The 27,403-nt window shown below is 46.2% G+C and overlaps 1 protein-coding gene across 2 annotated transcripts in view; it reads left to right on the forward strand.

Annotated features, from left to right (window-relative positions):
• E2f7 (E2F transcription factor 7) overlaps nucleotides 1-21,822 on the forward strand; it is a 42,457-nt gene extending 20,635 nt beyond the window's left edge. For both annotated transcript variants that reach the window (XM_021174709.2, XM_021174708.2), the window contains exons 6-13: nucleotides 7-165; nucleotides 1,496-1,630; nucleotides 9,137-9,322; nucleotides 9,818-9,887; nucleotides 13,342-13,807; nucleotides 15,320-15,575; nucleotides 16,707-17,128; nucleotides 19,120-21,822. In XM_021174709.2, coding sequence (XP_021030368.1) covers nucleotides 7-165; nucleotides 1,496-1,630; nucleotides 9,137-9,322; nucleotides 9,818-9,887; nucleotides 13,342-13,807; nucleotides 15,320-15,575; nucleotides 16,707-17,128; nucleotides 19,120-19,290 — 1,865 coding nt within the window. In that variant the 3' untranslated portion in view covers nucleotides 19,291-21,822. The remainder of the gene's footprint in view (nucleotides 1-6; nucleotides 166-1,495; nucleotides 1,631-9,136; nucleotides 9,323-9,817; nucleotides 9,888-13,341; nucleotides 13,808-15,319; nucleotides 15,576-16,706; nucleotides 17,129-19,119) is intronic.
• Nucleotides 21,823-27,403: the final 5,581 nt, after the last annotated feature.

Below are 27,403 nucleotides of genomic sequence, written 5' to 3' on the forward strand. Positions count from 1 at the left end.
TTTTAGCATCTGCAAACAGTCGAAAAGATAAATCTTTAAGAATTATGAGCCAGAAGTTTGTCATGCTGTTCCTCGTCTCCAAAACCAAGATTGTCACCCTGGATGTAGCTGCCAAAATCCTCATAGAAGAAAGCCAAGATACCCCGGACCACAGCAAATTCAAAAGTAAGAGCCGTCACCTAATCCACGTAGCCGCACAAAAAGAGAAGGCGGCAGATGCTGAAATAAATATGTACAGAAGAGGGTTTTTATTGACAGTGCTGGTTTAGGAGAAACATATTCCTTGTGCTCACAAAAGCCCTCTGCGCTTTAAGAGGTCAATCATCTAATAGAACCCCCACCAAACCCAAGGCAGACCCCTTACTCCAAGGTTACCGAGGACAGGGAGGCAGAACGCACCCGGAGAGCGCAGGCCAGGGAGGGTGTGTGCATTTCTCTATGCTGACACTACATCCAAGCAGACTGTCTGAGTGTTCTTTCCCCTTTCTTCCCCCTCCCCCGCCTACTTCTCTGAAGGGTGGAAATGAAAGTTGTCTACAGGTAAGCAGGCAAGGAACGCTCAGGGTTGGGGGACCGGGTGGGGGTAGGGCTGTCTCGGAAGGGAGAGAGTCTCTCGGTGCCACACCCACGCACCTTCCTTCCCCCGAGAGCCTTGCAGCAGGGTTCATACGCACTAGTGAATTCCCCAGTCGCCTTTTGGGGTTTTGCTAGAATAATGGCCACCCGGTGGGTGAGACGGTTAAGATAAATTCCAGCCCTGGCAGCGACCTCGACATCAAGTGGCCATCAGACCCTTTATTCATTTCTTGAATAGAAAAGTAGGCACGCTATCTTGTCTTGTTTTGTTTGTTTGTTTGTTTTGGGGTTTTGGTTTTTTAATGCGCCTCTTCTGTCTTTCTGTGCCTCCCCACTTTCATACGCGCAATGTCCTTAGAAGGCATTCAGATGCCCTCATGCCTCTCCCCCTTGGCTAGGGCTTTAGGTGAGCAGCTGCTGTTTTTTCACAACTATACCTCGTGACCTTGAATCTCAGGCGTTCTATGTACCCAGAAGTATGGCTTCACTGGTTGCCCAGGGAGTCCCTGTCATTTTCACAGGCCAGCTGCCTGTCAGGCAGGTGTCACTACCTCTTGCTGGAGCGGGGAGCTGGGGTAGGGGAATGTACTCAGGACACTGGTGTGCTGCCCACATACCAGAGTTATATATTCACTAAGCCTTCAATCTCAGCCTATTTGCCCAGTAGTTTTGCTATAGTGGAGCCCCCTGCTTATCAGCACAGGATTCCTGAGATGTGAAGTTCCGGGAGGGGAAGACACGTTGTGTGTCTGCAGAGGATTCAGGGACATAGATCTTGAGTGATAATCACGACAGAGCCACTAATCTCACACTGCCTGTCCTCCGGAGGTTTATGTGGTAGCCAAGGGACCTTCCCTGTCACCTAAATTGAGATGTAACGGCATTACCCGTGGCATGACAGTACTTGTGTTTCTTCAAGCAAAGGTACGGAGGCTCTATGACATAGCCAATGTTCTGACCAGCCTGGCTCTGATAAAGAAAGTTCACGTAACAGAAGAGCGAGGCCGGAAACCAGCCTTCAAGTGGATCGGGCCTGTGGACTTCAGCTCCATTGGTAAGGAGATGCGATGATTTGATAAGGAACTCTGGTATATTCCTTTTCCTAATTCTATATGTAGACAGCAAAACTGACCTTTTCCCGTTCTCCATGTCACACGGAACCTTCGGCTGATGACCTCACTCTTGGAACAGTAATTACGATCCAGAAAACATCAGTGCGGGTTGCCACATACACACCAGAAAGGAAAATACTAGAAGCTTAGCCCATGGGTTTCTGTACCTGTTAAAGTATACCTACTTGTGAGCTTTTTATTTTGTTCTGGAACTTTTTTTCCTGAAAGCTTAAGCCTGAAGGTCTAAAGTGACACTTCTGAACCTGGGTTATTTCTACATAGGCAAAACAAACCGTCGTTCTACAGGGAAATCTCAAATAAGATTAAAAAGCTACAATCAATTACTCAAAACTAGCATGACATAAGGCAGGGAGCTTCTAAGTCTAGTGGGGACATAGTCACTACCTTTTAGGTAATTTCATTAAAAGGTTAAATACACCATGATTCTGCTAAACCATCATCACAGGTGTTTATTTCACAGTTAACATCTGGGCGGTTGGGGGCTGGATCTTCTGTGAAAGGAACTTTCCATGTAGCTCTGCTGCCTGGGCACAAGCCTTTAAGATAATTATTTTAAATATATTTTAAATTGCCTGTTCAATGTTGGCGTTAGTGGCATAAATTTATAAGTAGGACTTATAAAAGATACAGCTCTCTGATTCCCTGATAACATTAGGATCTAGATTTAAAAAAAAAAAAAAAAAAAAACCACTCGTGGATTCCGTATTTGTAAATCTGCATGCCACTAAAATTTATTTATCACTTGAAAATGGGTGTTCGAGGCATTTGTAGTCATTTGTGTATATTCAAAACAGCAACAACAACGAAAAGGAAAAAAAAAAATGGGTTTTCCAGTGGACTCATTCCTAGATGTGGCTGTTCAAGGCTTCTTGTTCCAGTGTCCCGGTCTTTAGTGTCATGTGTTTACGTGCCTGCACTTTGGTCAGTGACTCTGCTACCTAAAATGGCCCTCTAGAGGGACATCAGCAAGATGGCTGCTTATAGACAGACTCCAGCGTTGCTTCCCCCCTCAACTAAGAATCAAAACAAGGAAAAGCGGAACCAGCGACCTCCCTGAAATGCAGTGGGGTCAGATGTGTAGCAGAGCTCTGAGGGCCATGAAGATAGACTTGGAAAGGTGCAAGTTAACACACACACACACACACACACACACACACACACACACACAGAGCACAGCACAGCACAGCACAGCATCTGCAGCCAGTCTCCTAACCAACCCTGAATCAAGGGCAGTGGTCCCCACCCTTCCTAGTGCTTCAACCCTTTAATACTGTGCCTCACTTTGTGGTGACCCCTACCCATAAAGTGATTTTTATTGCTACTTCATAACTATTAACTTTGCTACTGTTACGAATCATAAGGTAGATGTCTGAAATGCAGGATATATTTTCCTTGTCACAAACTGACCCGCAGGGGTCGCGCCCCACAAGTTGTGAAGTGCTGATCCAGGGAGAATGAGCATAAGGACCCAGCAGTCTGCACTCACCAGATGCCTGATACGTGTTAGAAAAGCCTGCAGCCCACACAGGTCAAGGAAAGAGCCCACCCACCATCTCGAAATTCAAGTCACACAGCCAGGATGTTGTCTGCCAGCTCGGCCTTGTGAACCAGCCTGGTAGCCCCCCTGGAAGTTCCCTGAGCAACCCACACTGAATAGCTTAGTTTACAGAGGTCCCTCTGTAACAGGTGGCTGGCTCTTCCTAACTTCCTGTTGCCCTCGAACCACCTGACCATTCATATCGGCCCACCCCTAGCTACAGGAAGCATCCCAGCAACCAGCTAGTGGCTAAGGCCCACAATGACATAGTAACAGTAAGCCTCTGAGAAGCTTGACCCACAGAGGCCCCGCTGGGAAGAGTGACCCACTCCTCCGTACCCTTAAAAGCAGCCACCAATCCATTGAGACTTCTAGAAACCAGTTCTGTGACCTTGCTCATTCTCCTCCGGCCCCAGGTAGCGACTGGACACACTCTGTTCTCAGTTTCCTCCCAAGGAATCTCTAAGAAGCAGACTGGACCCCACCTACCTATTATCAGACCAGGAACCTGCCAGTGAGCTGGTCCTGAGTATATTAGCTTCCAGAGGGCCTGCAAATCCACCCCTGCAGCCCTCAGATACTCACAGGAGCCCTGATGAGTTCTGCTTATTTGCAATGCTCAAATATTAGCAGGCACTTTGCTCCTAAGCGTGCTCTCCTGCACTTAGCCAGACCCTCGGGGACAGCATGACCTCTGTCACGGAACAGACGGGCACCCCACATCCAGATCCACTGCAGAGCTGCAAGCAAACACGCTTCCCCCGAGAGAGCCGCTTGTCAGCTGGCAGTGAGTTAGTTCTACATGCTCTGCAGCGTGAACCTCCAAGACACCCACATATGTTGCAGATGTTGATTACAACTGAAGAAGTTGCATGACTAAAACATCTGCCTGGAGCCTACGCTAAACAGCCTGCCATTGCACAGATTGCCAGGAAAAAGCCCCGCTGTAGAAACCACCCTGTAAAACTGGTAGTCGGTGGTTCTGCCAGCTGGATAGACATCCAAGCCAACACACGAGAGAAACATTTTTAAGATGTAATGGAACCACATAGTAAATTCAGCAACGGACTCCACAAAGAAAAGGAACTTAATTACCTGACAGAATTCAAAAGCGTAATTCCAAGAAATTTAATGAGCCGTGAAAGCATATGAACGATTCGATGGAATTAGGAAACTAGATAATCATGTGCATAAGAAACTTAGCAAGGAGCAGGAGATCAAATAAAAACCAAAGGGAAATCTTCGAGCCAAATAATAATTTAAAAAACAAGTCAAGAGGCCCAACAACAAAATAGATTACACAGAGAATTTGTGAACTTGACATCCTTTGAACAGGACAGGTTAAAAACAAAGGAAAACGAAGAAAAAGAAAAAAAGTTCATGCGTTTGAGACTTACTCAGCCAGAAGTAAACAAGCATTCGTATGGTGGCATTCGGAAGGGAAGGGCAGGGCCTGGGAATCTGTCTCTACTGTAGAAAGTGCTGGAAAGTCCTCAAATCTTGAGGATGATAGAGAAATCCAATCTCAAGCATCGCTCAGACACACACATAAAATCTAAGAGACAGGACCTCAGAAACGCCTCTCAGGGATGTTATCATCAGATCTGAACGCACAGGTGTCAAGTGGCATCCCCATTGGACCAGCCCACCTCTCAACCAGGGCACGACACCAGGAGAGAATGCAGTGAGAGTCAGAGAGGGGATAAGAACACTTACTGTGTGTCTGAGAACCAGTGAGGAGACCCACACCTCCATAGCAAACACCTTTAACCCAGCTCAAGGGACCCATCCGGGGCCTCTGGAGAGCATCCGACCTTATTAATATAGAAAGCCAAACCTCAAAGAGGAAAAGTGGGAGATGCTCAGAACAACCAGAAAATAGTGAACAGGATGATAAACGTATGTCCAGTCAGCACTGACAGGGGATGCACACAGATGCCACCACCACCACTCCCCCACCCCATCAAGATAAAGCTCGCTGAATGGGTACACCAAGGCCATGAAGAGCAAAGAAGAAGAAGAGAGAGATGTGCCAAGGAGACAGGGGCTGAGACGAGGAGTAGCTATATTTTCACATCAGATAAAGTAAGCTTTGTATCACAAATGGTAAAAAGACACAATGGGCATTTAATCACAAAAGGAGCAATTCAACCAGAAATGTAAATGTTTATGTACACCCAAAGTATGCAAGTATAGAAAGCCAACATCATTAGATCTCAAGGCAGGGAGGCCACAGTAGTGGCGGGTGGCATTAAGCCCAACATTTCAGAGGCAGAAACAAGTGATCTCTGTGAGTTCGAAGCTACCTTGATCTACAAGGTCGGTTTCAGGCCAGCCAGGGCTATGTAGAGAGAGACTGTCAAGAAAAGAGTGAATAGTGGAGGCGTCCCTGCCTTCAGCAGTGGGTGTGGCGGCCAGATGTTAACTATCACCAAAGAAACATCCACACGGAGCTCACTGTTAGAGTAAATGTACAGTCACTTATAGAGCATTTCATCTGACAGCTATAGAGTACATAGGCCCATCAGCATGAGGAAGCTTCTCTAAGGTCACGTGCCACGCTACAAAACAAATCTCAACAGTTCAAATAAATAAATAAATGTGTATCTAATAAATAAATATAGTATCATCTCTGACCACAAAGGAATCAAACTAGACGTCAACAAAAGAACTTTGTAAGTTGTACAAATACATTGAAATTAAACAATACTCCCTTGATATCCCATCAATGAAAAGATCAAAGGGGATATTTAAACTTTTTTTTTAAAAATGCAAGGCAAGTATGACATGAAAATCTATGGGACAGCAGAAGTAACAAGAAAGAAGTTTGTAACAGTTAAGCACCTACATTTAGCAAAATCGGGTTTCAAGTAAACAACTTAATGAGGCAAGTGAAAACCAGAGAAGAGCTGAACAGTAGTAGAAAAGAAATGTTAGCTACCGTCTTAAATCTCCCACCATTCTTACCCAGCATAGCAGTGGAAGCCTTTAGATCCTCAGGACTGAGACGTAAGTCAGAAAGGAAGGGATGATGAAATGACCGTTTTCAAACAGCATGACTTTAGGTAGAGGAAGAAACCTAGTCACCACCGAACCTGTTAGAAGCAGCAAGTGGATTCAGATAGATTGCAGACCAGCAGACAACGATGAGTTATGTTTGCACACAACAATAACAAGAAAGAAATCGAGGAAGCACTGTTCACTACAAATAAAATCCCTACAGACAAATTTTACCAAAGGGCGGATGTATCTACAACTGCCAACCTGGTAAAAGGAATTGACCACAGCTTCTCAAAATTGTAATCCCAGTTCTTGGGAAACAGAGACAAGTGGATCTTTGTGAGTTCTAGGCCAGCTTAGTCTACATATTGAATTCCCCGTGGCAAGGCTATAGACATTCAAAACAAAATGGGGGAAAAAAAAAATCTGAGCCCAAACCAGCAAGCCAGAAGCATTATGATACTTCACTTCAGAGCCTTACTGCAGACTGCGGACCCAGACAGGATGGTAGTCCTCGACTCCAGACCGTGCTAGAGCCTAGAGCTAGGGTGTCCAAACAGAACCAGTCTGCTTGCTAGTCAGCCCAGTGGAATACAGACCAAGAAGTAAATCCTGTTTACAGCCAACTAACCTTTGACAAAAGTGACAAGAGTCTCTTCAAAAAATGGTGCCCAGAAAATGGTAACATTTTCATAAGCCCCTGGAGCCCCATCTCACTAAAAGAAAAAAAGTATGCCATTAAGCCAAGCTTCTAGAAAACAACAGGTGGGGTGCTTCAGGGCGTTAATCTTGACAACATATTTTTTTAGTAGAATCCCCAAAGCATAGTCAATAAATAACATCGGAAAATAAGAATACATCAAACTTTAAAAAAAAAAAAAAAAACAACAACTTGATACAGCCAACAGTGAAGAAGCACTCTACAGAATGGGAGGAGATAATTGTGCATTATGCGACAGGGAAATAATTTCCAGACTATAAAATTCAAGCAACAGGTGGGGGGGATGGGTAAAACCAGTTACATGTCTGAGTGTCATTAGTCACATGGGAAATGGAAATCAAAACCACAGGGGAATGTCTCTCGCTCCAGTTAAATGACTGTTTATCACGCACACTCTTGGTTATGGAGAAAGTGGAAGCCTTATCACTGCTAGGATTGCAAAGTAGTATAGCCATAACAGGAGGCAAGATGGAGGTTCCTCAGAAATGAGAGCAGAAGCTACTGCATCGTCCGACAGTGCCACTAGTAGCCATGGGAACCGAGACTGGTGTATTGAGGAGGTATCTGCACTCAAGGTTGTCACAGCTCTGTTTACAGCAGCCAAACTCTGGAATCAACCTGTCCTCGGATAAGGAGAGAAAACGTAGCCTGTATGAACAGGAGACTAGACCACTTTCCCACTGCTGAGGCAGTAACGTTTAGTCAACAATGCCCCCTTCCCAGTGCTTCCTTCCCTGACCTCCCGTACTGTTCTGACTTCTCATACGGCACTGAGTGCTTTGGGGAGCCCTTCCCAGCCCCCCAGCGCCTCCCCCCAGTCTGTCTCCTGGTTTGTCCTCTTCAGGATTCTGCCTTGTGAACTCGGGCTGCCATAATGCTTTAGTTCTCCCAGGGGCGCCCTCGGCCGGGGGAAACTATCAGGTTCCCTTCACCCCAACCTAGAAACATCCTTCAGGCAGTTCAGTCAGGGCCGTCAAAGCTCGCCTAAGTTTATTTCTGCTTTAAGGAGTCATTGTCTTCCCCATCCTGAGAGCCACGGGTGTGTTCATTTCAGCTCTGTGTTTTATTTGATTCAGGAGAGCAGGCAAATATGGTCCCCGAAGACTGGCTTGACCCATTCTTTTGTTCTTTTTGTTTTATTTTCTGATGTTTTGTTAATAAAAGGAACATATATTCGGGCTTTTGTTACAGGAAAGTGAAAGCCGTAAAGATTCCTTTTTCACTCAGTTTCAAAGCTGTATGAGGTGGAAGTGAATTTTCTGAAAGGGCTAGATGGACTTTTCAGCGGGTTAAATCAGATTTATAATTAAAATAGGTACGCTTTGAGCTTTATAAGAAATAAACAGCCAAGGCGAGAATGGCGATTCAGATGGCAGGGATAGCTGCCCAAGTTACAGAACTTTCCAACTTGACTTCACGCTGGCACCCTGAAGCATAAAATGATCTCCATCCCCAGCCTTCAGCCTTGAGGGCTGCCGACCTTATTCCTTTGGTCACTTGGTAACCAGGCCCCTACGTGCGTAAGAAAGAGATGAAAAAGGCCGAGTAGGAAATTCAGATTCATTTCTGCATTGCCCTGGAGCTTCGACAAGAGAGGTTGATTCATCTTGAAAGTGAATCTCAAAACACGCGTGTGGAGCCGAGCACGGTTGGGTTGCCTTTGCTGTTGGACCCTAACGGAGCATTAGAATGCTAGGGCCTGTTCTAACTCGGGTTGAAGAACATCTTGCCCCACTTTGATTGCCCTTAGAATAATTTTAGGTACATATGGATTCACTCTCATTTTATAGTTAGCTACTTTTCTTTTCCCAGTACATGGAAAGAAATTAAGATTTAAGATAGCTCATTAACTTTTCTTTAAATAGGGTAACTCCACTTCAATTTTAAGTTCAAAGCCATCTCTCTCTTTTTTAGTTTATTTATTTTTGTTTTATATGCAATGATGTTTTGCCTGCATGAATGCCTGTTTGGGGGTGTCAGGTCCCCCGAAACTAGAGTTACGGACAGTTGTGAGCTACCACGTGGAGACGGAACCTGAGTTCTCTGGAGAAGCAGCCAGTGCTCCTAACCACTGAGCCATCTCTCCAGGCCCCTGGAAGCATCCCTTAAAGAGATGACCCAAGGTTATAGCTGTAGAGCGGCACTCCATTTCTCTGTCTCTCCCTCTAGATGAAGAACTGTTGGACGTCTCTGCATCCATCTTACCGGATTTGAAGAAGGAAGCATACGGCCAGATCCGAGTGTGTGCAAAAGAGAGGCTGGTGCGGTACGGTTCCTTTGACACGGTTCACATGTCTGAGAAGATACAGAGAAAAGTGAGCTCAGAGCCCAGCAGCCCACAGGGAGAAAGACAAGGTAACTGCCCTTGGTTAGCCCTTGGAGTCCGTTGGTTGCCACGGAGGAATAGCCTTGGCGATATGCAGGCATTTTCAAATTATCTCTCTAGACCCACGCGACTTTTTTTTTCCAACTGCTAGCTTGACTTGCCTGAAGTCAAACAATTATTGGCTGCAAAAGACATGCTGACTTCACAGTGTGTGAGCATAGCCCCACGCCTGAAATTGATCCAGTCAGCCTTGATCAATCGGCTTGCTACGCTTGGCCTCCTTGATATATCCCAGATGTTAGTGACTTGGGCAACAAGACGTGTTTTGCTTTCTTGCTTCTTCTTAATGAGACCTGGAATCACCACCCACAGCTGACTTCTGGAGATTGCCCTTTTTGAAACAAAACCCAAACAGATTTGAGGTAGCTTTCACAATCCCTACGCTGTGAGGAATGGTCTCTGTTGTGTATATCTGCACACGGAAGGCTCCCTCTGTATTTGCTAAACTTCACGTTCCCTTCCAGGGTCAGCTTATTCCCTGGAAATTGGAAGTCTGGCAGCCATCTACAGACAGAAAGTAGAAGATAATTCGCAGTAAGTAGTCTTCAAGAACCCAGAGTGTGTTCTCTTCTATTTCTTAGTGTTAATTTTGGCCATACTGAAATCCATCCATCGCAAAATGTTTTTTTTTTTTTTAAGCCGCTCTTTTTATGAAGGACTAACACATCTTCTATGTGCCAACCCTGATGTAATATGGCACAGATGCCTGGAAATTGCCCCCTAAGTTACCGTAGCGTAAAGGAAGCAAAATGGAAGAGACCAACATGCTGAGAAGAGCTCACATGTACTAACCTTATTTTCTCCTGACCGTAGCTCGGTTATCTAACAAACACTGGGTGTTTTCCAGAAGCCGTCATATTTATTACCCTCTATAATACCAGCCCAGCAGCCTTTTCAGAGGCTGAGATATCTATCCTCATTAAAGAGGGAAGAAACAGTCCCAAGATGTTGAATAAGTGGTCCGAGTTCATACAGCTCGCATGTGACAGCTGATCGGAAACCCCCCCTGAGTTAAATGTGCGATGTGATTTTTAAGGTATCTTAGACAGTGCAGTAAAGAAGGGATGAGAGAATTTTAACAGCAGGCGTGGGAAGAAACAGACTATGCAGCAGGGCTGAGGAGAGACGCAGAATGCTAATTAGTGTAGCTGCCATTTGTCCAGACAGGATAGTTAAATGAAATATCATTAGTAAGAAGCATTTCGGAGGCGAGAGGGCATCGTGAGGATAAAGGCTATAACCACCCAGTCTGATGACCCAAGTTCAGCCCCTGGTTCCCAATAATTGCCCTCTGACCATCACACACAGGCCATGGCACCTGCACTCACACACGTGTATAAAAATAATTTTAAAAGTCTCTCAACCAAATATAAATAAAAAGGAAGCATTTGAGTAAAGGTCCAATTGGCAAAAATGTTGAAATTCAAGAGGGTTTGCATCTCCCAGACACACAATAGGAACTAATGTAGGTTCAGTGAAGAAGGTCTTCCTGGCTGAGGTTAGTAGTTAGGGTGCTGTACTGGCTGGTTGTGTGTCAACTTGACACAGCTGGAGTTATCACAGAGAGGAGCTTCAGTTGAGGAAATGCCTCCATAAGATCCAGCTGTGGGGCATTTTCTCAATTAGTGATCAAGGGGGAAAGACCCCTTGTGGGTGGGACCATCTCTGGCCTGGCAGTCTTGGTTCTATAAGAAAGCAAGGGAAGCAAGCAGGGGAAGCAAGCCAGTAAAGAACATCCCTCCATGGCCTCTGCATCAGCTCCTGCTTTCTGACCTGCTTGAGTTCCAGTCCTGACTTCCTTGGTGATGAACAGCAGTGTAGAAGTGTAAACTGAATAAACCCTTTCCTCCCCAACTTGCTTCTTGGTCATGATGTTTGTGCAGGAATAGAAACCCTGACTAAGACAAATTGGTACCAGCTGAGTGGGGTATTCCTGTGACAACCTGACCATGTTTTGGGGAGAACTGTGGAAGGATTTTGGAACTTTGGGCTTAAAGATCCAATCGTTGTTAAGAGCTCTGCGAGATGTTGTGTAGGAGCTTGGAAGATAATGTTGAGAACAGTGCAGAAGATGGAGGTCTGGTTTGTGAAATTTCAGAGGGAAAATTAAAGACTCTTTTCAGGGCCATTGCTGTTTTGATTGTGAAGATTCTGTAGTTCTGGTTAGCTGGGGCTGAAGAATCAGCTGTGATTAACAAGATACCAGAACTACTAAAGCAAAAACTTGGCATTACTGGGACTATTGATGCTGGTTAGCTGGAGCTAAGAAATTAGTGATGATTAAAAAGAGACCAGCATCATTGAGGTGACAACTTCTGGGAAGTGTTTTTTGAGAGCACAGAGGCTGTGCTCCAGAGATAACCAAGGTTGTACCTCTTGCTACAGTGGGACTTGGTAATGTGTAAGAGTCACCCAGGTGGTACTGGTTTTGAAGGCATNAAGGGGTCACGCAGAGCAGCTCAGCACTATGAGAGGCCATAGAAGGCCATTGGTGAAGGTACAGCCTCAGTTGCAATTGATGGCCCAGGACTGAAGGGGTCATGCAAAGGACTTGAGGCTTAGCACCATGAAGAGAGCCTATGGGAGGCTATTGTTAAAGCCAAGTTACAGTGGAAGACAGCAACATTTTGGAGATGCCAGTACCATGAGATGACCACCAAGAACAGCAGCAGCAATGGAGTACAGGCAGCTGGAGCCTACAAGACAACATGTATGCTACAAAGGGCATGGCTGGAGAAGTGACCCAAGCCCTTGGAGGAGCCCAGAACATCGTGAGTTGGATCCCAGACATTGGATGGTTGGAGATTTTTCCTTTTGATTGTGACTGTGCCCTGATATTTTTCCCTCTTGAAGGAAGTTTTTTAGTGAAGCCCACATGTAAGAGACTTTGAATTTTAAAGTACTTTGTATTTTAAGAGATACTGGATATTTTAAAGGGATTGAACTTTTAATATGTAAAAACTGTGGGACTTTTAAAGGTGGGAAGCAGACACCGTCTCCCGACGGTCAGGTTGCAGAACAAAGGAGTGTGTGGTGGTTCCCATCTGCTGAGGTTCAGGTCGGAGCCCTGTCGGCTGAACACAGAAGACAGCGCACAGTGTAAGACCATGACATAGTAGTCAGAGACATCCGATGGCATCCAGAAGCAGTGAGCTTCCTGGTGGAGAGGAAGGGGTTGACGTTGCTGGCGAACATGTTAGTGGTTGATGGACTCGCTGCAGCCTGGTGACTTTCAGAGCTCAATTCCTTACCTAGGGAGACCACAGTTGGAGAGAATGACTCATCTTTGCAAAGCTGACCCTGGGTAAAGTGTGTCTGATCTGTGGCAGCCAACAGAAATCCACATCCTCTTCTTACCAGAGGTTAATCTAGTTCAACACGTGAACTAGTTAGTAATACTGAGCAAACTCAGAGAAGAATAACAAAGTTCCAAGCTGGTAGCTAAGTTTACTTCCTCATTGCCCACTCCCCATCCCGCACTGAATTCTAGGCAAACTAGACTAGCTTTCCTTTACATCAGTCTGGCCCAGACTCCCCTCTACCCATGCTCTCCCAGTGACTGGGAACCTGGCCCTTACCCATCAATCAGACCTTTGACAACTGCAGACAAGGCTCAGCTTCACATCTTTAAGACCTCTGAGCTTGGCTCAGGTTTTCCTCGGTAATAAACGGGAATGAGAGTAGCTATGACTATATAGTATTTTATGCTTCAGGGCCGAATGCTTGATACTCGATAACCAATAAGTAGCTAGGGAGGAACCAGTGTCTGGGGTCACCCAAGAGCCCCAACATCTCTTGCACATTGGCACCTCATGTCATCCCTAGCGACCCATCCAGAGTCACCCGGTCTGCCTCTGTGTGTGACAAGGGAGGACATTTGAACATCATCTAGGCAGACTTGTGTCCCTTCTGGCTTGGGAAGCTGAGGATGGGGCACTATGGCAGAGCTCAGAGACTTGATGGCATACATTGTATCTTTTTATTTCAGGGGGGAAGCCTTTGTCAGTAACACAGCAGTGCCTCCAGCAAGCATCTTGGACCCCGCCCTATCCATGGACTCCGAATACTGTGTCAAGCCTTTAGCCCAGCCGGTATTTTCTGTTGCTCAAACAGATTTGCCGGCCTTCTCTGCGCAGAATGGTCCAAGCGGACAAGTAGGTACCTCCGACGCAGAGAACTTAAAGCCAGCTCTGCTCGCGGGCCAGCCCCTGGTCTACGTGCCCTCCACCCAACTCTTCATGCTGTATGGGAGTGTGCAGGAGGGACTGTCCCCAGAGTCAAGGTCAGAGGAAGATGGTGGTGGCTCCGATGTCCCAGCTGACCTGTCAGTGACACCCTCTGCTCAGAAGCGCCTGTGTGAGGAGAGGGATCCTCAGGAGGAGGAGGACGAGCCCGCCATGAAAAGACAAAGTCAGGAATTTGAAGACAGCCCCTTATCCCTAGTTATGCCCAAGGTAAGGGAGTATGGGTGAATGCGTCTGGTGCCATCTCGTTCGCTATGAGTTTAATGAAGTCACATGCCCTCAGTCAGTCTAGTCTGGAATAGGACTACATTTTCATGTGTTCCTCACATATCTCATGAAGCACCAGACTGGCTTTCCCAAAATAATCATAAGAAAAATTTTATTTTTATTTAAAAGAAAGAAGTCACACTTATAAAAGTGCCCACCCCCACCCCCCCGAAACCACTTGGGCTCTGGAAACAGTGGGGTTCCCGAGCCAGGAATATGGATGTCTCTGGAGAACTGGGACTGGACTGGGTCAGCTCTCTTCACTGCCCAGAGATCCTGGATCCTTAGTTCCAGAACGAAAAGAACAAAAGAGACTAAAAAACAACCAGAGTGCTTTCTCACAACACTTCCTTCGGGTCTGGGTAGGCCAGGCACACGGCATGGATTACTCCAGTAATTAAGATAATAGTCCCGCAGGGCAGTGGTAGCGCACGCCTTTAATCCCAGCACTTGGGAGGCAGAGGCAGGCAGATTTCTGAGTTCGAGGCCAGCCTGGTCTACAAAGTGAGTTCCAGGACAGCCAGGGNCGAGGCCAGCCTGGTCTACAAAGTGAGTTCCAGGACAGCCAGGGCTACACAGAGAAACCCTGTCTCGAAAAACCAAAAAAAAAAAAAAAAAAGATAATAGTCTTACTAATTTAAAAAAAAAAAATTCTACCTTTCTCTTGCCAATTTTTTTTTTTTTCTGATTTTATATATAGCCCAGCGCTTTGGATTAGAAATGTACGGAGCCACCGGTAAGTTGGCTAACAGGAGAGATACAGGCAGGTAGAGGCATCTCTCAGAATAGCCAGAGTGGATTGTGTACGTGCGTGAAATTGTCAAAGAACTAACTTAGGGGAAAGCAAATCAAATGTTTATTTATAAACTGCAGGAGAAGAAAACCATGCAAGGCTTCACAAGCACGTGTTTCGGACACCAAGGTGGCTCTGGGCCAGCCCACATCTTTAGAACCCTAAAACAGTGGTTCCCAGACTTTCTAATGCTTCGACCCTTTAATACAGTTCCTCATGTTGTGGTGGATCATAAAATTATTCTTAATTTTGCTACTTTGTAATGGTAATTTTACTACTGTTATGAATTGTTATGTAATTTTCATAGCTATAAATTGGCCCAGAGGTCCCAATATAACTCTAGCTGAGAGACTACAGCTCCAACACTCCTTGAGGGTTACCAGCATAGAGGCTTCTCCTTCATACTCTGAATGCCATGACCAGTTGGTATTACCATAATCTCTGTCCTGTCTGTGTTTAGGCGCCATAAGCCTACACATACATACACTCCCGTTTCTCTACTGGACTTATAAATAGAATCAAAACTACTGAGCCGTTAGTCCAAATGGCACACGGCTGTTCTCTTGTCTGTGTGGTCGATAATTTAAGAAAACTCTTCCGAAACTGATGACTGGAATTTTCACTTGGTTGGCTCTTCTGCCTTCTGGTTTGATTGTCCTCAGAAACCCTCAAGTTCCACAGACCTTGCCTGTCCTGTGACCATGGGGAACGGGAGCTCTCCACCCCTGGACGACGCCTGTGTTAAGGGTCAGCTCCCTGCTGCAGAAGAAGTTACAGGAAAGGCTGCCCCAAACTGCTACGTTGCTTCTGAATGTGGAAACCTGGCAAGAAATCCAGACACTGAAAAGCCTTCCAACGAAAACGAGATCACCAAAGACCCCTCCCTGATGCAGTACCTGTATGTGCAGTCTCCCGCAGGTAAAGGGTCCCCGACGCCTTCACACTGCTCACCTCGTTGCCAGTGTCACCTGATCGGAGACGTTCCTTGATGTGTACCTGTCTCATCCCTGGCCTCCTTAAATGGAGGGTGAGACTGTAGGTCTCCATTCACCAACTACAGAGGAAATAAAATACGTGGGATAGATGGGGGGCGGGAGGGGTGTGTTTGTTCGCCCATTACACTTTATATGATGTAGAAACTGCATATTTAAAAGATACCTTCATTGATTGTTTTTTTGACTGACTCAAGCGAATCTGGCACTGGCTCAGCATGCTAGTGTGAGAGTGTGTCGGTGATTGTACACGGCCCGGCACTAAGAACAAGAGCCCCTGCCTCACAGTGGAAGATGAGGACACAGCTTTCAAAGTGTTCCTCTCATGTCCCTGGGTGTCCACGTCCACACATGAGTATGCACAGCCACAGAGAAAAAGTAAAATAAAAAGAGTCCTCCACAGGCATTGGCCACCAGGTGGTGGCAGCATACTCTTTAATCCCAGCACTTGTGAGGTAGAGGCAGGCAGACCTCTGTGAGTTCAAGGCCAGTGTTAGCTAGGGTTTAATGCTGTGAGGAGACCATATACCATATAACCATGACAACTCTTATTTAAAACATTTAATTTGGGGCTGGCTTCCAGTTTCAGAGTAAGTTTAGCCCCTTAGCATGGCCAGTAACCTAGCAGTGAGCAGGCAGCAGGAAACTGTTATACTAGGCACAGCTTGAGCATAGGAGACCTCGAAGCCCGACCCCACGGTGATACATCCTTCTTCCAACAAGGCCACACCTCCTGATGGTGCCACACCCTGTGGAAGAAGCACTCAGACACAAGACTCTATGTGGGCCAAACCTGTTCAAACCGCCATACTGGTCAACAGAGGGAGTCCCAGGGCACCCAGGACTACACAGGGAAACCCTGACTCAAAAACCAAGACCCTGCAGGGAAATGCTGACCGTGCAGTCTTAGCGCCTGTGTGATAGCTGCCCCGTCAGCTGCAGGGGCCGAGGGAGAGGTCCTCCCTCCGTCACTGATGAGCACGGACGCCACTGGAGATGTAACCGTGAGTGGAATCCTGTATTGTGATTTTTCACTCTTGTTTTCCTTCTCTTTCAGGGTTAAATGGTTTTAACATGGTTTTACCAGGCGCCCAGACTCCCCACTCCGTGGCACCCTCCCCAGCTCAGCTGCCATCCTTCGGTGTACCCTGCATGTTCCTGCAATCCCCGGGCCTGGGCCCCTTTCCAGTTCTCTATTCTCCCGCAATACCCGGACCCATTTCTTCAGCCCCAGGCACTCACCCAAACCCCGGACCCATGAACTTCGGCTTGTCCACCCTGGCATCTGCTTCTCACCTTCTCATCAGCCCGGCAGCCATGGTCAATCCAAAGCCATCCACCCTCCCCTGTGCAGACCCTCAGCTTCGCTGTCAGCCTTCACTCAACCTGAACCCTGTGATACCCGGCTCACATGGCATCGTCCACCCCGAGTCCCCCGGTTACGTGAGACATCCGGTATCGATGGTAAAGGCGGAGCAGGTGAGACCCAAGGCTCCATTGTTCCACGGTGGGGTGCGCCTACATACAGTTAGCTTTCCTCCCAGGTGCTTGACCGGTATGGAGAGGTGTTACATCCGGTTCTACCTGGTTTTCAGTGTGAACCCAGTGTTACCTCTTATTCCACAAAGCTCTGGGCTCCAAGACAGAAGTCATGCTTTCAGACAAATCTTCTCGGTGTCATCTCGCTTCCCAACAGCAGGGGGAGCCTTAAGGTTATAGGAGGTCTTCATCCTTGCTGCCTCCCTGGTGGTCATCTCTCTCCTTAGGCTGTCTGAGGAGATCGTCCCGAGCCTGGGAACTGAGGTCACACACACTCATAAAACACACACATGCAACCGGCACCCATGGAATCGGTTCTGCACTCGTCTGTGGGATTCTTTTTGTAGTTCCGTCAGTAAAAATCTGTTAAAAATTCTTTTAAGACGGTGGGTGTTCACAGTCACTAATTACAACACCCACACACACACCTCCCCCCTCCCACCCCAAAGGTTCTGTTTGGCTGAAACTCTTCAGTCAAGTTATTCAGAGCCTCTGAAGTTTGCTACATATTTAAATAATCACATTCATTTTTAGACATGGTTTGGTTTTGCAGTACTGGGAATCGAACCTAGGGCCCCACATGCTCTGCCACTGCTCTGTACCCCTTGCCTGAATGTACACTTTTTGGGAAAGTAGTGATTTTATTGAATCTTTAAGAATTTCAGACCGTGTATTTTGATTCTGTTCATTTCCTCTTCCCAACTCCTCCCAGAGCTCACCCCCTGCCTCCCCGGTCCAACGCTGCTGTTTCTCTCCGTCTTTCTAAGCCCACTCAGTCCAGTTTGTATTAGGCATGGGGCCTGCTCCAAAGTGTGCCCAGTATAGCTGGTGTCACATTAAAGAACCCTGCCTTTCTCTTTTCCTGCCCAGTCAGCTGCCAGCAGCTGCTCAGCTAGTAGTGGGACATTGTGCCCACTGCCCGTTCCTGCTGGGTTGGTTTTTGTTTTTTGGTTTTTTTTTTTTTTAATTTTTTTGAAATAAAATTATAATTACATCATTTACCATCTTCCCTTTCCTCCCTCCAACCCTTCTGGTATATACCCCCCACACACACACATTCTTAAATTCATGGCATCTATTTCTTTAATAGTTGTTACATATATGTTATATATTCCTAAGTATATATGTATTTGTGTGTGTGTGTGTGGATATACATATATATTGTACATACACACACATATATATACATATATATATAATCAATCAGTCCCTATAGTGCTACTTGTGTATATAATTTTGGGGCTGACCACGTGGTGTTGGATAAGTCAGTCTGGAAGCTCTTCCCTGGGAAAGACTATTGATTAGATTAAGACTCTCGATCTCTGTAGCCCCATAGAGCTCTGTGTCTAGTTTTGAGCCCCTGTGAGATACATCTTTGTCTGGTCTGAGTTCGCACACTTTGTGAATACTGTCACAGTACGAACATCTACCCGGTCAGTACAATGCCTTTTGATTGCTAGCTTTACGAGTACCGATCTGGGCAGTGTAGGAACCAGAGCATTAGCAGCATCCTTCTCCCTTCTATTTTGGGACACATAATGAAGATGGATGTTAGCAGAAAGGACCACAAACACACGTTTGCTTGGCATCTCCCAAAATTCCAGGATTTTCTCACGTAATCCTTCTAGCCCTGTGAGGTTGATATTCAACCCTGACAGAGATGCAGAAACCGAGGGACACCGAGGTGAAATAATTTCTCCAGTATCACAGAGCTAGTGACGGCAGAGGCCATGGCCTTGGCCTCTAGACCTCAGCCACATCTGTAACACTTGTTGGTAGGCTGTCTTTCTGTACCCGAGATACTCAGCAGTGTGCTAATGGTTGACTGAGTAGGGTAGATGAGGGGACAGGCAGCTTAGTGACACCCGGCAGGAAAAGATCCCCATCTTGGAGTGCAAAACATCATCTCCCTCTGCTTCTCCTCTGTTTAGTCCCCTGCACCGGCGACTCCCAAGAGCATCCAACGGAGACATCGGGAGACGTTCTTCAAGACTCCCGGCAGCCTCACCGATCCAGTCTTTAGAAGAAGAGAAAGGAACCAATCACGAAACACTAGCTCAGCCCAGAGGAGACTAGAAATCTCTAGCAGCGGGCCTGACTAGCCTGATGCTTCAGTGGGTGGGATGGCCTCAGTGCCTGACACTCCCTGTGTCCCAGACAAATGTCCTAAGTGGAACACAGGTCACCCCAGGTCCTCAGCTGTGTCCTTGCTCTCTCGCCCGATCCACTGTTTCTGCTAACTTCCCGATATCATGAGTCATCTATCTTCCTGGAAGTAATTATTACTAATTATGCATTTAACACCACCTAGCATCCAGGCTGTGCCCGTGGCGGTGTTGCTGCGGCATTGCCGTGTGACTGCTATGGTTTTTCTGAAGCGGGGTTGCCTAGCACTTAACCAGGGTAAGTGTCGGCGATATGCCTCTCCACCTGCCCTGAGCAAGTCTGTAGTGAGAACCGTCTCTGCAGCCTAAATACGCTACTGCTTCCTAAGGCTCCGGGAGGCCACCTTCAGTGAGGAATCCTATGGTATTATTTATTTTGTCCCTGAAGCGGGACTTTACTGCACAAAGTTTACAACATCATCCAATGTATTTTTCAGGGTATTGCGACTTGAATGTTTATACTTTTGTTGTTGTTGTTGTTGTTGTTGTTATGACTTGCCCTGCACTTATTCTACCACTTATTAATAATGTGGATAAATGTATATACACGATAAAAGTCAAGACCCAAATAACTGTGAATGCTACACCTAGCCATTAATAAACTGTGCAGACCCCTCTGGAGTTGCAGGAAGGAAAACTAAAGTCTGGGTGCCTTGTGGCTGCTCCTCCAGCAACGATGAACTATGAGGTCACACGGTTTGTTTTAAAACAAAACAAATCCTCCTGTGCTCAGTTCCATTCACTCTGTGCCCCCTGTATCCTAGTTTAAATGTTCACAGTAGAGTGCCAGGGGTGCATGCCTTCTCAAGGTCACCGTTTATAATAAGACGAATCGGTACGACAGAGCAGAACGGAGATCGTTGGAACCTGGATAAGCGTTTTGGTTGAATTGTGAAGCACAATGACAGGGAGAGAGACATAGAGCAATAGACAATTATTTTCTTTTTCTCTTATACACTTTTCCTGGTGTTCGGAGGCGAAGAGGGAGAAGGGGCATTCTGTCCATTTCCAAGGGTGTTCATTTGTACGTTCCGTGTTCCTCCCAGAAGCACAATGAGTGCGGGGATTGGCTGTCCCAACAAATAGTTCTGGAAAGTGCACGTGGCCCTTCGTGAGCCAGGTTGCTTTAGGGTCCCTGTGTTCTACACTGATGTTACCGCACACTTGTCTCTTCAGAGTGAATCTTTCCTCCTCTACTTCCTTTTCTCTTCTTCCAGTCTGTCTTCTATTTAAACTTCTTAGAGTCTTAATATAAGGCTGTTTTTCCTTTGTATTTTTGTACCCTGCGAAATACTATATAAAAGGATAAAAAATAATAATTTAAGAGACTCTGGGAGTCTGATCAGAGTAGCTTTATATTAACTACAGGATACTTTTAGCCTTACTACCCCCAACACTAGCTTTGGGAAACGAGATAAGTAGCCTGTTTAACACATTCGCTACTTAATCAAATTTTTTGTCAACACTAAGCTTATAAAGTTGGGGAAAAAAAAGGTGTTCCCTTTTTAAAAAATTTTTTTTTCCTGAGCCAGGTAAAAATTGCATGGTGTCTATGACTGAAGCCACACTGCTGGTTCCTTGCTAGAATTTGAAAGTAACCCCTTTTCAGGATTATCACACGTGCAGCGAGTGAGTCTGCTATGCACTGCTTGCTTTGACGAATCCTCATGGGTAGGAATGTCCACAAAGCATTTCTATTAAGAAATCCACACTTTGATACGAACTTTTCCTCTTCTCTCTCTCCTGGCTGGTCTCATTTATGTTAACCTTTGTTGCTACTTTTTCTTATTGTTATACTTAATTATTCTGTTTGTGAATTGACCATATTCACCTCAGAGAACTTGGGATTTTTGGGGTGGGGGGGCGTCAAGCAGTTCCATCCATGGAAAACAAAAGTCACTTCCATATTCTGGTCCCACTGGGTGTGGCTTCTGGCTCTTCCGGAAGACTGGTCTTTGAAGCTTTACAGCTAGACCTGAGTGCCTGAGACAGAGACGGAGAAGCAGCGGTAGTGGCTTCTTGTTGAATGCAAGAAGAACTGTTAAAGGAGGGCATGGGCTTTGGGTCAGCACTGAGGGGATGTGCTACCTCAAACCATGCCATCCGGGGTTTCCAAAACCCTTGCACTCTGGTACAAGATTTGGGGAGGTATAACTTACACTTGAACCTACTTGCTAAGTTTACATTGCTCAATGGAAGGTGCTATTTCTGTACGGAAGTGACTGTAACGTAGAGCTGCTTCCCGCTTATCTCGTTGCACTGCTAGGCTGACGTAGATGTTCATCTATTGCTGCTCGCCGCTTCGTTGTCCCGGGTTTCGGCTCTGCTCTTTCCTCGTGGCTATATTATCTATAGCCACCTACTTGGAACGCTAATACTACGTGTAAACCAATCTTTCCTTTTAGAAAAAATACTAAGCTTTATAAAGTAGCAATGGAAATAAATGCATTTAGTAAGACATGTATGTTATATTACTTGTAAAACATTTTCAGTGTGTGTGTGTGTGTGCACGCACGTGTGTGTGTGTGTGTGTGTGTGTGTGTGATATGGCACGTGGGTGGAGGTGAGGGGACAACTTGTAGGAGTCAGTTTGCCCCTCAGTTGTGAGTCCCAGTGGTCAAATCCATCAGTCAGCTTCAATGACAAGCATCTTTGCCTGCTGAGCCGTTTCGCAGACCCTGGTTCTGTTCTCTTGGCTGCAGTTTATTGTTAAGACTGCCAACAGCAGCTACAACAGCCACATGGATGCTTGAGTGTTTTTTACTGAGGCCTTCCTATAGTTCTTGCAGGTATGCACACATGCACACACAGCATCTGGCTGATCCGAAAGCGCGGGGAGGCAAGAGGAGTTGGGAGCTCGGAAGCATGCTCTCGGCCTTGTATCTGAAGTCCAACTGGAAGGTTGGAGCTTCCAGAGGAGACTCAAAGTCAGTATAGTTGTCAAAAAGGCAAAGGTGAGACCACCTTCCCAGATCCTGACATTTGTAAGGTTGAAAGGCTTGTCGATCCTGACATTTGTAAGGTTTTCTTGTCGGTGTAAGGCATGCTTGCTTTTATCCACGCCAAAGCCTACTGACTTGGCTTCCACCCATCTCTCCAGCCTCAAGAGGATGTGGTCCACAGTGCCCAGGTGTTAGGTGGGACAGCCTGGTTCACACAGCTAGGACTTGAGCTGGTTCACACAGGGGGCCTTGACCCTGAACCTCTGTAACACAGGCAATGCGTTTTCCTCGGGCTATCGCTCCTCCCATGGACTCCACACAAACCAGCCTCAGGCTGACCGGATCCCCTTAGACCACATCCAATGCCCTTTCTCCTGACTAAGAAAGCCTAATCAAACTCTACCCCCCAGCCTAACATCTCCCCAGGCAATAAAGTTACCAGAACCACTTTCTGCTTTGGGAAGAGCTGGAAGGTAGGAAGGGGGAGGCGGACTCCTTCTGTCTGGACAGGGCTGTGTAATTCTGATACTTCTCACTAAATCGATTTCTAATTCTGTTTCCTCAAGTTTTCACAACCTTGAGAGTGAGGGGACTCAATAGATGTGTTCCTCTTTGTTCTTTTGGGTTGTGTGTGTGTGTGTGTTGCAAAATCTCCCACACGCTGCAGAGCCCAGCACCTTAGAAGTACAGCATCTGTTGTAACTGATGCTGCCGCCCCATTAATACCCTGTTTCAATATCCTTCCGTTGTTCAGGATGTCCACAGCGCTAGATAACCACTGAAGGACTTAATATTTCCCATGAAACAGAGTAGCTCAGGTGGTTGGCTTGTTTGGGTGTGAAGGTGGGATTGATTCTGTGTCTTTGCTAGTCTGAAGGCTTCCAGATTTGAGAAACCATCCTACAAACTAAGTTGCTTTCCAGCCTCCCACATCTAAGTCCATTGTTACGTGTGGCCCAGCGGTAATTTTTCATTCCAATGGCTCTTGGAAACAAGGGCTCTAAAGAGCCGAAATGTTAATGGGTTAAGAAAAAATGGGAAGGACTGATAAAATTAAGCAGTTAGAGAGGAGGTATACTTGCGTGTACCTGTATAAATGTGGGGGGACAGAGGTCATCTGATGCCTTCTATTATCACCTACATTATTGTTTTGGAGATCTCAGCCCCCACGATCCACCTGTTTCTGCCACCCGCTACCCCAGCTCTGGAGCTGCAGATGTACCCTGCTACCCGCAGCTTTTTTGTGGGTGCCCGGGATTTGAACTCAGGTCCTCTTCTTTGCACACCCAACGCTCTACCCTCTGAGCCATATCCCTAGCTTTGCAGTTCACACTTCACTACAGAATTATAGGCTGAAGTTGGTAAGTGTATTTATCTTAAAATATGAAAACATTCTCACAGCGTTTTATGAAAAGCTCCTCTGAGAGGCAATGAATGAATCCCTCAAGCCCTCTAAAACTAACTTAGCCCTTAGCGTCCTAGGGACAGAAGCCATACATAGTATATCTATGCTGTGTGACCGTCTCAAAGGCACAACTCCAAAGCAGTGGGCTAAAAGAGGGGCCATAAAAATATAAGAAATGATGATGATGATGATGATGAAGCTTTAGAGAGTTATTTCACTGCATGGCTTCTGTAACATGACATCTACCTAAAATGTCACATAGTGTTTTCACTCTATTTCAGAAGAATGGGCTACACAGTGTGTCTAATGCATATAAAATGGATTTGGTCCTGCTGGTCCCGCCTGTAACTTGTATCATGGACAGCGCTCTGTAACTCTCTGGCAGGAGCTTTCCAGTCCATCACTGCTTCTAACTTGCCATGCCAGTCGTGCGTGGTACCCGCTACTGACTGCCAGCTCATGTCTACTCCCCCTTCTAGTTCTTATCCCAGGGACTGAAAACCTGACAGCTACATTTCTGAGACTCCAGGGCTGCTGGGTACTCGATGTAGTTTTGACAGATCCACTCATGCAAGACTGGTAGGCAGATGGGACACTGGGGCTGCCCCTCTTATGGTAGAAGCAGCCCGTGCCACAGGGATGTATTTGAACATTAAAAAAAAAAGGAAAATACTTGATCAATGATGATGGTAAACACCTTCTATAGTGATCAAAACAGCAAAATTGTGCTTAATTCAGTTACTGAGAGTTAATGTAGCTTATGATAACTGAAGCTTGAACCATGCTCCTGAAGAATTGATGGTGTCTATGCCATGATCTGGGCGTGCCTACATATCACAAACTCTGTGACTGGAATTAATTTTATATTTACTTTTTAAAGATTTATTTTACTTTATATGAGTACACTGGAGCTATCTTCAGACACACCAGAAGAGGGCATCGGATCTCATTACAGATGGCTGTGAGCCACCATGTGGTTGCTGGGAATTGAACTCAGGACCTTTGGGAGGAGCAGTCAGTGCTCTTAACTACTGAGCCATCTCTCCTGTCCTAATTGCATTCAAAACCTGCATGTCATTAGAAGACTTTGTTATTCGAGGATCTTGGTCAGTACAATCCTTACTCTACACTCTTCCCCCACTGCAGAAGCAACTGAGAGACTTTGAGTGACAAGCGTTTTAAAACGTAACTTAATCAGGGTCCTAGAGCATCACTTGAAGGCCAGAGGCAGGAGGAGCCAGATCGTTTCCAGTGATTCCTTCAGGTTCCCTGTATCAGTTTCCCTCACAGACTGTGCAGCAGTTACGGTCCAACACAAGCCAAGTTCTACTAGATGAAAATAAAAAGCAACTGTTTGGAACTTCTTCCACTCTGGGTTTCTTAGGAAGTCCTCCGTTCTCAATGCAGACTGGCATGATGTTGCCTTGCTTCCCAACTCTACCTGCCCTTGGGGGTTGGCAGCGAGGTGGCATGGAGTCAATGACACAGACTGACTCCACAACAAGCTCTTCTGAACACTGCTGCAAGCTCCTTTAATACCCTCCATCTGCGCCCCCATTGGTCCCAAGAAAGCATCGCTTCTAAACAGCAGTTCCTGATTGGCTAGCATTGTCTGTACCAGCAATCCTTGTTCTCTCAGGCAGTCCTCAGTTAGGTCCTCCTGCAGGAGATGCTTTTGCGTGTGCGCACCCCCGGCATTCACATAGAGGTGACCCACCTTTCCTGCTATGCATCTTCTATAGTTTAAATATAGGTCCCCTCTTTCACAGGGCTTGGATGGAGAGCTACAGGTGGTTAATGGCAACTGAGAGGGAGAATCAGTCTTCTAATTGTGTATCCAATGCCAAGCGGTTAGCCCTAAGACATACGTATAAGCAATACTAAATGGTTGTATCTATTTATTACAGTGTTACATAACAGTAGTAAAAGAAAAGGGGGCATGGGTTTGAAAGGGAGAGAGTGGGGGGGGGGGTCTGGGAGGTTTTGGAGAAGAAGGGGGGAAATGTTGGAGATGTATTCTAATTAAAAATACAATGAAATTAAAATACATCTAGTTTTCCCCATAGTTCATGTGTTCACACCTTGATGCCAAGGGCTGCACCATTGGTACAAGGTGTCATCTTTGGAAGGTATGGCTTAGGGGAGAGTTCTTTGTGTCACTGTAGAACAAGCCCCTGGCTACCACTTCTCTCCCCGTGCTCCGTAGCTAGCATTTTGACCTTTCATCTCGACATATTCCCACCATTTCCATCTGCTGCCCCTACCATAAGTGACCCAATGTAGGTGATGCGCCTTTGAGTCTGTAAAACTGAGCTCAATAAACTTTTTTGCAACTCGAAGTTAGCTACCTCCAGTATTTTACCACAGTAATAAATAGCCAACTCAAACAACACTCACCTTGTCTAAACAAGGTTCTCTTTTCTATTAAATAAAACCATTCATGGGACAGAAGCATATAGGCTCTATAAAGGGACGTGGGTCCCAGAGCAAACCTCAGGCTTAGTTAAAATGGAAAATGCATCCAGGCAGTGGTGGCACACGACTTTAATCCCAGGGCTCAGGAGGCAGAGGGTGGTGGATCACTGAGTTCAAGGCCAGCTAGCTCTACAAAGTGTGTTCCAGGACAGCCAAGGCTACACAGAGAAACTGTTTACAAAAACCAAAAACCAAACCAACGAGCCAAACAAACAAACAAAAATTTAAAAAAAGAAATTTCAGAAACTTGCGGCTGGCTGGCAACAAGAATTTCACTTTCCCCTCCTCCCTTTCCTGAAGTGACAGGACATCAAACCACAAGGGAGGAATGAACAGGCTGTCAGTTTCTGTGGCGGTTTGAATATGCTTGGCCCAGGGAGTGGCACTATTTGGAGGTGTGGCCTCATTGGAGTAGGTGTGTTACTATGGATATGGGTTTTAAGACCCTCCTCCTAGCTGCCTGGAAGCCAGTCTTCTAGGGGCCTTCAGATGAAGATGTAGAACTCTCAACTCCTCCTGCACCATGCCTGCCTGGATGCTGCCATGCTCCCACCTTGATGGTAATGGACTGAACCTCGGAACCTGTAAGCCAGGCCCAATTAAATGTTGTCATTATAAGGGTTGCCCTGGTCATGGTGTCTGTTCACAGCTATAAAATCCTTGCCATTGACCAAGGCATGTAATTCCAAGGCTTCTTCTCTGGTCCCTGTTAATCCCGCTTGACGTCACTGTGAATTCCTGGATGGTATGACCAACTCTGTGGAATACCAGTAGGCCTTCTTCCTCCAGACTCAGGACGTCTCCTGGCTTTTGTCTCCCAGTCATCTTCATCAACACTGGCATCCCCCTAAGAAAACCACTGCTCTACACACAGCCCAGGGGTCCAAGGCTTGGGAATCTGATCTGTTCACCTAACGCACTACTAATGAATAAAGATATCCAGGTCTATGCACGACAACGTGTATACTTCTAAAGATAATGGTGAGTGGAAATGGAAATGATACAAGGATTAGATTTTACAATATTTCAAATGTAAAGTGCTTTTGCAGCAAACACAGAGAGAGAGGGGGGGGGCAACAATGGGGGGAGAGAGAGAGAGAGAGGAGAGAGAGAGAGGCAACAATGGGTTATTTCAGACAGGAAGAGCTTGAAGGAGGACAAGGCTACTAAGAGGTTTTCAACTGCATCTGAAATATCCTGTTTCTGTTACAGCAACGGGAGCTGACGT

Source organism: Mus caroli, chromosome 10 (genome assembly GCF_900094665.2).
Source record: "Mus caroli chromosome 10, CAROLI_EIJ_v1.1, whole genome shotgun sequence".
NCBI classification, from domain to species: domain Eukaryota; kingdom Metazoa; phylum Chordata; class Mammalia; order Rodentia; family Muridae; genus Mus; species Mus caroli.